This window comes from Rhinolophus ferrumequinum, chromosome 9 (genome assembly GCF_004115265.2).
Source record: "Rhinolophus ferrumequinum isolate MPI-CBG mRhiFer1 chromosome 9, mRhiFer1_v1.p, whole genome shotgun sequence".
NCBI lineage: Eukaryota > Metazoa > Chordata > Mammalia > Chiroptera > Rhinolophidae > Rhinolophus > Rhinolophus ferrumequinum.
This window is the reverse complement of record NC_046292.1, coordinates 85,599,736-85,614,928: the sequence shown is the minus strand read 5'-3', so window position 1 is coordinate 85,614,928 and position 15,193 is coordinate 85,599,736. Positions and strand designations below refer to the sequence as shown.

The 15,193-nt window shown below is 35.6% G+C and overlaps 1 protein-coding gene across 3 annotated transcripts in view; it reads right to left on the bottom strand.

The window, feature by feature from the left end:
- Nucleotides 1-2,577: 2,577 nt before the first annotated feature.
- Nucleotides 2,578-15,193, bottom strand: part of SLC35B3 (solute carrier family 35 member B3) — a 28,684-nt gene continuing 16,068 nt past the window's right edge. For all 3 annotated transcript variants that reach the window (XM_033114418.1, XM_033114419.1, XM_033114420.1), the window contains exons 7-11: nt 13,526-13,623; nt 11,399-11,491; nt 10,880-10,991; nt 7,904-7,973; nt 2,578-5,718 (exon numbers count right to left, since the gene is read on the bottom strand). In XM_033114418.1, coding sequence (XP_032970309.1) covers nt 5,568-5,718; nt 7,904-7,973; nt 10,880-10,991; nt 11,399-11,491; nt 13,526-13,623 — 524 coding nt within the window. In that variant the 3' untranslated portion in view covers nt 2,578-5,567. The remainder of the gene's footprint in view (nt 5,719-7,903; nt 7,974-10,879; nt 10,992-11,398; nt 11,492-13,525; nt 13,624-15,193) is intronic.

Here is a 15,193-nt window from a genome sequence, read left to right as displayed (position 1 = left end):
TTCCTTAATCTTCCTTCTAAAAGATTTTAAATCTATAAATTATTAAACATTTTACAATGCATACTGCTTAAATTTGAATTTTTACTAATTTCCATTGGTAAATGAACCAGCATTTTAAAAATTGAATCAAACTAGAAGCCAGCAAGCTATTATTTATACGGATTGGAATGGTAAATCGGAGAACAGTTAGTAAAATCACTGAGACAAATAATGGGAGAAATTCCCTTTTAATTAGTCTTGGCTCCTATCACGATGGTAAATTAGCATAGGCTTCTTAAAACCCTGGAGAAACTGTTAAAGAGATGGGGGAGGAGATGAGGAAAAAGAGGAGAAAGGAAGAGAGGGGGCAGGAGACAGGCAGACATATGGATTCTAGGAAAAATAGAACTTTACCAAAAAGTGAGACATGCTGGGCAGGCTGAGGCTATGATCACGGTGGAGTGTGGACTGTAAGTGGAGGAGGGAAGCACTGTGTGGAGGGAGGTGGGAAGGCTGGAGGGAAACCGTCAATGCCTACGCTGAGGTGTACAATTACTGTAAAAGAAAGATGACTAAAAAACATGCCACCAGAGACAGAATGATTAGAACAGAGAGCTCAGGAATTTAAAGTAACCGTAATATAGTAGTTCCCCTAATCCACAAGGGATTTGTCCCAAGACCCGCAGTGGATGCCTGAAACCACAGATAGTACCGAGCCCTATATATGCTGTTTTCTCCCCTATACATACGAGTATATATCCTACACAATTAAGATACATACTGATAAACTTTTTCAGAGCATATTAAAAAAATCAATTCTGTTGAGTCAGAAATGAAACACGTATGTACTTGAGTTGCTCCTTATTCCTTTCATTGTAATTGGCATTAGGAGAAAAAGAAATGGAAGAGGAGTCCTGCAATGAGATCTGTAATAATCAGACTCCAAGGTCTCATTTCTATCATCACCATGAATAATTATCCACATTTCTTTACTTGTTCCATCTATTTAAATCTTATCAATTGTGTTAAACTGATTAAAATGGTCTAATTAATTATGTTTGAGAAAGTTTGGGGGTATCGCAGGATTAAGATATTTAATAAAACACATTTTGTGATTAAAGTCTCAGAAGAATCCCTTAAGTGTTAAGTCCCACTTCCTGAACCCCCTGTAATGCACAGTTCATTCTGAAGCGGCGGTAAATCGCTGAAGCGAACATTTTCTTCATAATGTCACTACAAAATAGCATAAAAAACATTCTAACTACATGCCATGAAATTAAAACAACAGACCATGACTGTTGGAAAATTATGGGCTTATCTTACTTTTGTGAAGATTTTTAAAAAAGTAACATTTATGGAGAAAGTAATGAATATTAAATCTTTTATACACCTACAATGATTAAAGGACTCTTTTCACATATGCCAGCAATTGTGCAATGTGAGATTTCTGTTCCATTTGGACAAGGAGACTGGGAGTCTCTTAAATCTGGTCGGGTCACACAGAAGAAGTTTGGAAAGCAAATGGGAGGTAATCAGGTGAACAGTATTCAAATAATTCAAGGTGTCCTGAGATTGAAAACGTCTGGGGTTTGTGCTCTGAAAACTTGGTACTCAGGTGTAGTCCATGGACCACAAGCATCAGCATCTTGTTGGAGCAAAATCTCAGGCCACAACCAATCCTACTGAATTAAATCCTCCTTTTAAAGATCTCCAGGTGATTTACACGCACATTCAAGTTTAGAATCACTACCACTGTGGAGAATTTTTTGAAAACTTCGTGTTAGTATCATAATCCATGAGTGGAAGGAAACCAACAGTTTGTATTTTTATAGCGATCACAGCAAACCTTCTCTAGAATGGGTGTTCCTTAAGAGTGAAAGTTACAATTGATTCTTTTTTGCATCCTCAGCATCTCATTCAATGCCTGGCTCATATTTGGCCCAGTGAGAATGAAGGACTAAATGAGGAATAAGGCAGTGATGCTACACAATTTGTTAAAAAGGTTAAGGTTGTTGGTTCAATGGGCAAGTGCAAGGACATTCAATGAGGACACATGAAAAGCAGAATAAGTGAAAATATGAAAAATTTTTGCTCAAACACGTAATAGGAAAAAATTGTCATGTGCTTAATTATGAAGCACACAACAAAGGTTTTGAGAATATGCATAGCCTGAACTGTGCATAAACTGTGTAGTTTACAGAGCAAATGTGATATTGGAATGCACTCATATTTTCATTGGCCCATTATCCTGGTCAAATCTTAGTAGAATTCTGTGCTCTTTGACCAATAAAGAACCTAGAATGTAAAGTGGGTTTAAGATTAAAGTCACTTGAGAAAACTATGAGACTTAGATAACAGTCCAGAGAGTATCAGTAACTATTGAAAAACATTTGTTAAGCATAAAGCCTGCAGTGCAATTTTACCTGGAGTTAGATCAAGTTTCACAGGTTATGGGCGCAGTCTCCACAAGACTGCCTGAGGTTCCCAGCTACTTGCACTGTTACCAACTTGTTACAAATTCGAGCTTTCCCACTATCCCCTCAGGTTTGACAGTTTGTCAGACAACTCACAGAACTCAGGAAAGCAGTTTAAGTTCCATTAGTTTTATTTTATAAACGATACAAATCAGGACCAGACAAGAGAACCATGGGGCAAGTTTTGGAAGAGGTGCAAACGCGAAGCTTCCATGTCTTCAGGATACATCACCCTCCTAGCACAGCAATGTGTATCTCCAACCAGGGGAGCTCTCCCAAGTCTTGGCGTTCACGGCTTTTATTGGGGTCTCACTGCATAGCCATGACTGAATCATTGGCCACAGGATTGAATTCAATCTCCAACCCTCTTTCCCCGAGGATGGGCTGAAATCATATGGCTCAAACCCCCAACCCTATAATCACATGGTTAGTCTTTTCAGAAAGACCAGCCTCCACCCTGGCACCATCTAGGGGCCCACCAATTGGACAATTCCAAGGATTAGGAGTTCCCTTCTAGGAACCAGGGACAAAGGGCAGCCAAATTCTTTACTACACAACATGGCCTTAGAGGGTTCTGGCTAGGCTGATATAGTTGTCTAACACGTTACCCAGATTCTTCTGCTGTGTGATTTTATTGCCCGAGTATTATGCCAAAAAAAAGGGACTATGGCAAAATTAAGAACATCAGTTATTCAGTCTTTTTTGGTCTAATGGGGTTCTTTGATTAGTTTCGTGACACAGATATTTACTGAGTGCCTACTGTATGGCAGGCACCTGATGTGAACACAGCTGAAGAAACAATTTCTGTACTAATGCTTAAAACAAATACATCCTTCTGCCTTTAATGTTCAATCAAATGACCCTTGCTTTTTAAGTATGCCTCATAAATTCTTTATTTAGAGACACTTTATTACTTAAAGTGGTATTATACTTAAATATTTATAGTGGGGTCCAATGGACAGAAAATATGCTTTGGAGTATGACAGAACTTGAAACCCACTGCCTTAGCAGTTATGTTGACGATGAGCTAGAAGTACTTACCCTGGTCCTCACCTCTGCATTGGTGAAAATGAGAACAAGAATAATCACATCTCCACAGAGAGGCAACCACAGTGGTTAAGGGCAAGGACTCAAACCAGACTGCGTGACAGACAGCTCCGGCTTTGTCCAGCTATGTTAGGTGAGGCATGTCACTTAATCCCTCTGGCCACAGCTTATCTGTAAAATGACGATGGTAATACTTACCCTTATAGAATAATAATACCCTCATAGAGATGTTGTGAGGATTAAATAAGTTACTGCTCATGAAGCACTTACAATAGGGCCTGACACCAAACAAGCAATTAAATATTGGCAATTGCAGTTATTATTTTTAATTCCTTTGTTATTACTTATTTTGGTTGTTGGGATGCCATAATATTAACGAAAGATCATATTTAAAATCTGGCACAAACACACATTCAAATGTTGATTTCCTTTGCTATAGAAATTATTCTATATTTCAGACTATTCATTAAAATGACTCCATGGATGTAAATAAGTGAAGTTTATCTCCATCTGATGGCAGGTAAAAAAAGGAAATGGAGTATAAAGAGTTCAGTTGGAAAACTGATTTTTAAACAGTGCTAAACTGTTTAAATTGGGGGTAGGGTGTGATGAAGAGTTTGTTAATAGGGATAGAAGTAAAATACTAAAACATAGTGGGGGATAAAATGATGCCCTGATAAGTTAATTATAACATTTTTTCAAGGATGTGGGAAAACTGACTTTTTTTTAAAGCACAAATCCTTATTTTTTTTGAGATTAAGGCAGCATACTGAAGTAAAAATTAAGATTCCTTTCATTTTAAAATATGAAAACTTAAAAGTGTTTAATTACCATTTGGGGGGAAAAATGCACGGTATTTTAATATATAACAAATGAAAATCAGTCAGAATTCCTTATGTTAGATCCTTAAATTATCACGGGCTCTGTTGTACCCACATATGCATATAACAGGCTAAAGTCACCATCAGAATACAATGGAATTTTAAGAATTGAGATTAAATATTCCAAGGATATTATACTGACAAAATATAGTGATACTGCCAATAGCACAGATCCTGAGCTATTTTAACCAACATTACTTACACTGAAAATGAAGATTAATAAGATTTTTAATACAGTAGAAGCAATTCTAAAACTCACTGCTAAAAAATAAGGGCCAAAATCTTTATGAGTTTAGATCCAAAACTGTGCAAACAATATACTGTACACATTTGCCATATCTACTTATAGTTTTAAAATTTATCCTATTTCATCTTCAACCTGCCAAATTAAATTCCACTTTTATGAGAAAAAAGATGACAATTTTATTATTTTATATTAGACATCAATTATTTTCCCTCCAATTAGAAGATCCAAATGATTAAATCTTTTAGCACTTCTTTGTCGAATAGTAGCAAATTTTTCTTGTGCTACATACTTACAGGAGGCAGTATGACTTCTTTTACCATATTGTCTGTATTTTACAGAAAACTTAAAGCACGTTTTCTCTAAAGAATACTTTTAAATTAGCAGAGAAAAGCCTAAGTTTTAAAGTTTATGTAAAGTCTTTCTCCACCCTTCACTGCCCTCTTGGATAACAAAATTGTATCAACATTCTTCAAAATAAAAAAATCACAGAATAATTTTTATTTATAATGAAGTAATTCTCTCTAGACTTTAAATCATCAGTTCACTCTTATAACAGAGAATCAATTTAAATAACACCACCAAAATGGAATGAAAACAATCTGCTATTATATATCAATTTGTTTGATATGTCATGATATCTAATTAGTCTTGCGACATGGTCCAATCCATTTCCAGTGAAATTCTCAATAAACTGCGAAGAGTAACAGTCCTTCATATTGGCATTTTATTCTAAGGTGTGACAGATGCTGCTGTCTTGACTGCTTCAGAAGCCACACAGTCCAACAAGAGCTTGGAAGAAAGGGCTGACTTTATATGCAATCCAGGCGCAAACGGAGAGCCTGCCTTCAGATCCTTTGGTTTTTATAATAATCCCTTTGGAAAGGCAATTAATTGATGATTGTTCCTTGGAATTCTATGTTAAACAGCAAGAATCACTGCCTATACAGTCTGTGCCAACGTCCGTGACTTTCTTGCTTCTAGTGTTTTGTTTATCAGATCACATAGTGATGGTAGTCTTATTTTATCCATATTTTTGCTGTAAACATTGAGAAATATACCAAGAACAACTAACAAACCAGACCATATGTACCTAAGAGAAAGCAATATGGGAAAACAAGGATTAATATTAAGGTAAAATTTTTTATTAACCACAGAATTTGGTGATGAATTCACAAAAATTATACAATAAATTGAAATTTTACTACTGGAAGCCTACAGTAATAGCATTAAAATCAAAACAGCAATTTTAGATCAGATTAGACACAGCAGTCCAACTAGTTATCCCAGCTGGGTAGAACATACAGAGACAAAAAGGGGCACTTTCTGAGAAAGGTGAATTGCCAAAGATGACTATACTGTATACTTACCACATACAGAAACTAATTTATAGAAAACAAATAATACACGGATAGAAATTTAGTTCGTGGTTACCTTTAAGTTTATACATTGATCATTTCTAGGTTTGAATCTTCTCAATTCCTAACCACCATAAATTTAAATGATGCGAATTTCCAACACATTCCAGACAATAAAGAAAACAGTAAAGGCTTTCACAAAAAGCCACAAACGAACTAAATAATTAGGGTGCAATTTACAGAATACTTCTCTGCCTCAACTCCTTTGTAGAAAAAGGCAGCAAATAAACCAACAATTTAAAAAACTACATGTATTTTTGAAAGTGTTGAAATTTACAAAGCACTCATTTCCCCAGCAATTCTATCTCTAGGAATTGATTCTGCAAATATACTCACATGATTGTATGTATGGAGAGTTATTGCACGAATTTTTGTAAAAGCAATAGCTGGAAATACCTAACTCTATACAATTAGAGGGCTGGTTAAATAATTTTGTATAATCATGCTGTGATTTGCCTCTGTGTTTCTCTCAGATACATCATTAAGTAACACACAGAACGGGCAGAGTATGTACAGTGGAACCTGAGATATTAAAAACATACACCCTCTCTTCACTTTCATTAAGGTAACATTGCATTTCTACAACCAATATTGTTTGTTTTTCTATGTATTTATGGGAAAATATATATTTGAAAAACCACAATGGCAGAAAAGCCTGGTTTGCAAGTACCCTTATTTTTAGACACTATTAGACAGTATATACGCAAACAGAGATTGCAAAGGAAACACAGTGAAAAGAGATCTGGCAAAGATGGATAGCTTAGTACGGGAATGGAGAAGAATGTAAAATACAAGTGATTGTATTTAACAACCAAAGAAACGCTAGGTGTTTTTTACCTGATAATTTTAAAAAGATATTAAAATTTACCCAAATCTGGTTAGATGATGAGAAAAAAGGTGGCAAAAAGAAAAAAATATTTCCACGTCTCTTAAAGTTTTACTGAAGTTCAGAGGTCTTTTTTTTAAAAAAAATATATATAACGTACTATTAGCACAAATAAAATAATTCATTCAAACTTATGATAAACATATCAAAGATATATAGTTAGGATAAAATTTATCAAAGTGATGACAATCAATTTGATCAAACTTTGATAATCAAAATTTATCAAACTTATGATAACAAATTAACCTTATCACAGGACTCACATCATGGAGATTGCCCAGTGGCCAGACCCAGGTCACCAACCTAAACCTACGTCAGTCTGCACTTCAGGGAAAACTGCTCACTGTCAAGGAAACCTATAGACAGCAGTACAGACCTCCGATTCCGCTTTCGCTAGCGTAGCTAACTCTAGAAAACGACCAGCTAGCCTTGGAAGGAAATCCCTGCCCTCCTCGCCAATCCTGCCCGGTTTCAGTGTTGCCTCTTCTAATGCTTTATAAATCTCACTGTTGCCCAAAATCCCTGGGGAAGAGGCTGCACTGCTTGTGTAGGGCTGTCCCCCCATCCACGGATTGTTCTCCCTTGAGGGAAGGACGTCAAACTCATTGCTAAATTGTATTATTTTTGTCACTGGACACTTCCATAAAAAATAAAATAAAATAAAATATATATATATAATTTATATATCTGCACTAGGGCAAGGCGGAATGAGTCCCTCAATCTCAACATATCACTCACATTCATTTACTTATATTGCAAACAGGGTCACATTTACACTGAGACTCTGGTTAGTCAACTTAAGTGTACAAAATGATTTCTTCAAAATAATTACACACATTTCTGAAACAGCAGAAGACAATGAATTAGGGGTCAAGATGAAAAGTAGTCTTTATACAGAGTTAAGGCTGTTTAAGAGGAAACATAGAACAAAGTATCTACAATGAGGAAAACCTGTTGAATTAAAAAGTACTTACTGAAATGTGAATGGCTTAGCGAAGAATATAAATGAAAGTACAATGGTCATTGCTTTTCTTCCTGTTGTCACTGTAGGGAAAGAAATGGTTGGTTTAGTATGTGCCGACTATCTTGGTGATATTTTGAAAATCATTCATTCAACAAATATTTACAGAGTCTAGTACGTGCCAGATTCTATGTGAGGTGAAAGGAAACAATGGAAAGCAAAAAACAAACAAGAAGTTACTGTTGCTACTACTACGGAGTTTATAGTTTATCATGTTTCACCGAAAATAAGACCTAGCCAGAGAATCACCTCTAATGCGTCTTTTGGAACAAAAATTAATATGAGACCCGGTCTTATTTTACTATAACATAAGCACCGGTCTTATAAAAGATAAGACTGGGTCTTACAATAATTTTGGCTCCAAAAGATTAGAGCTGATTGTCTGGCTAGGTCTTATTTTTGGGGAGACATGGCAGTAGGGGCACCGTCATTAATAGGTAAATGATAAAGTACAACTGTAATAATTGCTTGATGGAGGCATGTCATCCCTTAGACTTACTTTAGCAGGAAAGAAAGGCTTTCCCAAAGAAGATATGATGAGGTACAGCAATCGTTATCCTTTAAAAGTAGAGATCTAAAGGCATAATTTCTTAATAGTGGTCATCTCTGGATACGATGATGAGTAATCTTTACAATCCTCTTCACATGTGTGTATTAACTTTTACTTGTCCTTCAAATTATGACCTTGAAGTCTGCTGTAAGGCCTGAAATCTTCCTTCCTTCCCTGTCCCATCCAGGTAGACAGGAATGATGCATGTACCTCCCATTGCAGCCTTCCCCAACTTTGCATTATCACTGGGTATCCTTCCACTAGACAGTACTTTTCCTTACTTCCTTGTCTTATTGGTCCTTACATCTCAGACTCTATAATTCCTGGAATTTAATGTTCATTGTCCGAATGAATGAACACCAAATGAGGCTGTTTTGGAACACGTGTCAGAGCCTGATTTTCCACATCTATTTTTCCTTGTAGTTTAGTAAAAGGACCCCTATTTTAACACAGCATACCTCCCAGCCTCCCCTACAGCTAGGTGTGGTCATGTGGCTAGGTTCTGGCCAATGAAATTGTGAGCAGAAGTACTCACAATTCTAGGAGTGTGATTTCAAGGATGTTTCCAGAAAAAGCAGGTGCGTGTTTCACCTTCTCTCCATCCCATTGCCTGGAATGAGGATGAAGATGGCAGAGCAGACAGAAGCAGCCTAGGTTCCTAATGAGCGTGGAGACACCCCCCAGCTCAGGAGGCAGTATACATAGCCAGAAGCAGCCTAGGTTCCTAATGAGCGTGGAGACACCCCCCAGCTCAGGAGGCAGTATACATAGCACGTGGGTTAAGAGCACAGGTCTGGAGCCAGACTATCTTAGTTGGAATTCTGACTCTGCAACTTATTTGCTGGTTGACTATTGGGAAAATCACTTAAAATTTAATCTACCTGTGCCTCACTTTATCTTTCGTAAAATGAAACAATAATGCCTAATTTCTAAGATTATTTCAAGATTAAGATAAATAACATATATAAAATACATAAAATGGCGGCTGGTACATAATAAGGACTATGCACATGTTAGCTATAATTATTATTACCACCTCTGCATTTCTTTTACGAGAGAAATATAACCGGCCCACACCTTCAAGACAAGAATGGCATCTCACATTCTCACATTTCTCTATCCTTACCACAGGGCTCAATCAACACACACCGAATTATATCAGACCCTTTTTAAACAGTTATAGTGTTACAAGCATCACTGGAACCCTAAGTATATGAATTTGCAATCTTTCTTGACTGCATGAGATGACTTGAAAGATTAGTGATACAGACTGATCTACAATTAAATTCCCTCTATCTGCCGTTAGGGATATAAACTATAAAAACGAGAGTCATATGTGAGCAAATAAAGATAAAAGTTAGGAAGCAAATATACTTCTATAAAGGGAGAGGTATTTGTTCATTTGTTTAATTTACTCTGTGGTGTTAACGTAAGTAGTCCCCTAAAACCACGGAAAATTAAAATCCGGTCAATGACTAATGTATGTATGTATACATCATGGATGCAATTCTACAGATCTATTCTGGAGACTATCAAATCCATCAACCCATCACTACACAAAAGAGAGAAGTGAGGCCCAGGGAAGAGGAGAGACTTACTCTCCAGGTCACACGTCATTAAATGTCACAGCTGAGACTGGGCTCCATCCTCTCTGACGTCACAAGCCAGTGCTCTTCAAGACATGCCACACTGCTTCCAATCCTGGCTTCTGGGCTCTCTCCATATGGGAGATGCCAAGAGCACTCATCATCTGTGCTGCTCATTTGGCAAATGATACAGGCAACACAGGGAGTCACCTGCTGCCCTCACTGGGCCTCACCTGTAGCCCCTTACCTGTTCCCCACTCCACCAAAGCAGAACTGATACAACTTCCATTCCTCTAAGGTGCGAGGAAAGGCCCTGCACAGAGCATGTGCATAATAATTATTAGTGAAAAGAGAAGCTCATCTGGTTGATGTCCTAGAAAGTGTACAAGAGAAGGGTCCAAAAAGCTTTGTTTAAAATACACCTGTCATGTGCTCACTTTGGCAGCACATACACTAAAATACACCTGTCAAGTGCAACACATCTGGAATAGTCAGTTAAAGGGTATAATGGTAGCATTTCTCTCTGAAGGTATTCATCCCATTACACTTTTTAATAAAAACTTCTCTTCATGTATTTAAGTTACTATTTAGATAAATGTATATATTTGATTTTAAAATTAAACCAACATCACTTTTCTCTAGAATTGTAAAGAAATACCATAAGCTAAGAAATAAGTTGGTGAAATACGACAATTTTCTTTCTAATGGAGATGCTGCCATTATCATTTACAAAAGAGCATCAAAGAAAATTTAAATGCTTATTTCATAATCTAAGCAAGTATATCATTCCTACCTGTTACAGCAAGAAGTGCACCAAAAATTTTAATCAAAGCCAGAACAAAGGAGATTCCAAAATACCCAGTGAGGGAAAAAAGGAAAGCATAACCGTAGGTCCGAATTAGATTCTGCAACATACAAGAAAGCCAGTTAGAAAAATGCAAAACAAACCCTGAGGTATTACAAATGAAATAAAACCACAGATTTTAATCAACTTCTTGAGCAATAATAAGCCATTCAACAACGCAGTCAAGCAAAGATTCTTATTTAGTTGTGATTTAATGGAAAAATAATGATGAAATTTAAAATCCACAACTTCCACACCACGAATAGCTTAAAAATTAACTTAGAGGGTAGAGCAAGGATAAAATAAATTTAAATATAAATCATTTCATTTCTGAAATAATTTCTGATCTGCATATAAAGGAGATATCAAATTACATAAAATAGTCTTTTTTGAGCAAAGGGAATAAGAAATATAGAGAAAACTATTTAATGGGAGATGTTTATTTTTTAAAATGTGTGTAGTGTTTACCTTTGAACAAAATGTTACTGCAGGGCCTAATCCATTAGTGCATGTCAATCCGAGTAAAATATACACAAAGCCGATTGAATACGAATACAAAACCTAGAGTAGATAAAAATAAAGTGGAAAAGTGCTATCAAACCAAAGGTGGAAAATGAAGGATTTTCAGTATGTGGCTCAATTTATCTACTCAATTAGATTTGTAGAACAAACCACTTTTAAAATAACATCACTATTTCAATATGGCTTGACTTTCTGGAACTTAATGGTTGATTCTGTTTATAAGTCTACACTTTATTTTATGAACAACATAACACATCAGTAGTGATCTTTCCATATATGGTTACATAATTACTCATTTTTTCGCCTGGCTTAATTACTGAATTCAAACCAGATTTTAATGTTGGTATTCTAAAAACATACATAAACAAAACAAAACAGAAAAACTTTAAAGCTACTTATTAAACATGAAAAAACCCCAAACATTAAGTTTGCAGAGACATTAAAATATAACGAAAATAAGCAGTATATGGCATATCTATTTTTTAATGTTCCAATTTTCTTACTAATCTTTCTGTCCCAGTTTATTATACTCCTCATAAGCACAATTAGCGTCAGAATCAAACTTAAGTACCTGCAATATGTCAGGTGCTGTGCTAATAAAGCTCTACATGGATTATTCCACTGATTTCTCACAACCAACCTATGACATAGGTACTTTTAATCATCGTTTCCCAATTTGCAGATAAAGAAATTGAAAATAGAGACATTAAGTCCTTTTCCCCAAATAAGAGAGCGAGGAAAGCTAGGGTGTGAACTGAAGCCATCTTAGACCAGAGCCTATGGCCATAACCACTGCATTACATTAGCTTTCTAACTGCCTACACTTCCTTCATCCTCTCACCTTTATTGTATCAGAGGAGTGGTGATGACGATCAAGAAAACTCTGCCCAAGATGAACGTCCCTGTGCTCCCAGGGACTCCTTAGAATATCTCTAGCTGTATACCCTTTTAATGCAGTGTATTCTATCTGTCTAGCAGGGTGGTTGGCTCTAACATTAATGTAGACACACACACACAGCAACTTTCCTATATACAAACACCGACCAGTTGGAAGGGATGTTGGAAGAAAAGGCATTATTTGCAGTAACAATGGCAAAAAGATGAAACATCTAACAAGAACTTCAAAAGAAATACGCTGGACTTATATGAAGAAAACTTTAAAATCTAAGGGACATTTTAAAAAGAATACTTGAAGAAAAGGAAAGTCATACCTTATTCTTGGACTGAAAGAATGAAGGGTATGGATGCCATTCTCCCTAATTTAATTTATAATTCAATGCCATACCAATCAGAATATCAATGGGATTTCTAGTTTATTTGGGGATATGAACACCAAGAATAACTACTGGTAGTAACATTCTGAAAAACAAAAGGAACAATGGTGGCTAATCCTAACAAATGGTAAACGTATGATAAAGCTGCTGTCATCATATGGTTCTGGTGCAGAAATAGATTCAACAGAATACAATTCTGAACTCTACGTTAGAATATGAAATAATAAAGAAGGCACTTAAAGTAAGCTGCAAAAGTAGATTATTCAATAAATGATACTGGGTTGAGTGGACAGCCATATGGAGGAAGAAAACTGTTAAAAAGTTTTGGGTGGATCACAGATTTAATAAAAGAGGAAATCATAAAAGTAGGAGATAACATGGGTAAAATTCTTAAATCTTGGAGTCAGGAAAGCCCCTTTCAGTCATAATACATAGCCAGAAGCCATAAAAGAAAAGATAAACTGGACTGCATAAAAATGACAAACTTCTAAATGGAAAATAATACCAAATACAAAGGGATGAGAAAAATGATATTCCAAAGGAGTTTTTAATATGTTAAAAACCTATTAATCACTGAAGAAAAATTTACCAAATACTATACAATAAGCTATTAACAGTGGTAGTAGCATTTTTACGTTTTACCTTACTATGTTTGAATGTATTCCTTTCGTGAATATGATAAACTAATTTAAAACTGCAATGCAACTCTTTATCATAACAATGTCATAAAATGAAGTATAATGAAGTATATCACCATTTTTGAGTCTGTCTGATTGAAGGAAAACACTCAAGTATTTACCATTTCTGAGTTAGAAGCATTATGCAGTTTCATGGCTTTCTCTTGAACATTTCCAATGACCGCATCTGCGCACAGCGCCAAGGAAATAAGGATCACACCTTCGAGAAGGCAGAAGCAAACAACCTCTTATTTAAACATATGAATGATAATCAAGATTTATCAGAGATTTAATTGGGCTAAAAAACAAAAGCAGATTTTAAATCACATTTGTTCAGTAAAACGGAGTATTTTTATCCAAACCAGTTAAAACAGGCACTTAGGTGATGTTACTAAAAAATAAAAAACAGTAACTAATACTAATAAACTACATCAATGCTGTCACCATTATTGTGCTTCACTATCATGTCAAACAATAGCTCTGCTTTTAAACCAGATTATATGTTTGAAAGGAATACTGTATTAAACAAATATAGAAGAAATTCTTAGACGATCTATTGGGATTGGTGGTTAGTCAGTTAATTAACAAAAACAGATTAGGAGGGAAAATCATTAAAAAAATTACCTATATTATTAAAATGTTTAATTTAAAACACATAAACATACAAGCAGTGGCCAAGGTCTTTTCCTTGAGTAGGGGTCCCAACTGAAATTCTGCACTTTCTCCTTTGTTTAACACACATTCTCTATGATTTCCAAGTTTTTATTTTCAAAAGTAACCAAAGCCTTAGGAACTTCTTAAACAATCAGGGAGCAGAATCCTTCCGTTATTTTTATGCCATCCCCCAATTTTTACAGGTCTTTCACTCACACCTAATTCAATAGTGATTTTCTTGACTTGTCAACCAAATTATGTCAATTAACTTAGTTTTCACAGAAACAATTCTGTCTTCAAACTCATTTTTGAGTAATTCATGTAAATATTTAATTACTGCATAATTATAATAACAGGTACAAATGGTCTAAACAAGTCCAGAAATCAATACACTCACAGAGGTGTGCACGTCTATCTGAGAAACAGGGTCTTACCTGCAAGTGTGCAGGGCACTGGTCACCACTCATGGTGCTTTACAAAAAGAAGGATAAGCAGCCTGGGTTACACCTGGGAGTCTGATGGAATTCAAGGGCGTTTTCTCTTTTCATTCTTTTAAAGGTACCGTGTTTCCCCGAAAATAAGACCTAGCCAGACCATCAGGCTCTAATGGGTCTTTTGGAGCAAAAATTAATATAAGACACAGTCTTCTTTTAATATAAGACTGGGTCTTTAATATAATATAATAATATAACATAATACCGGGTCTTGTATTAATTTTTGCCCCAAAAGACACATTAGAGCTGATGGTCCGGCTAGGTCTTATTTTCGGGGAAACACGGTATAAGCAATCAAAGGTAGCATATATATATATATATATATATATATATATATATATACACACACACACACACACACACACATACACACACACACACACACATACTTGCACTTGAAAATTTTCAAGTTTTCATACTTAATCTTTGACTTTTTATCATCTAACTTAGGTATGTATCACCTAATCATGCATTTTTATTCACACACTTGATTCTGAATGCTCTTTTACTTGTTTCAAATATCAAATCTGTCCTCAAAAGAAAGAGACTCAGTATTATTGAAGGTTCTGAAAACAATGGCCTAGCTCTGAAAAGGCTATTGGAAGACATTCCAGAAACGTTCTGAACAATGGCAACAGCATA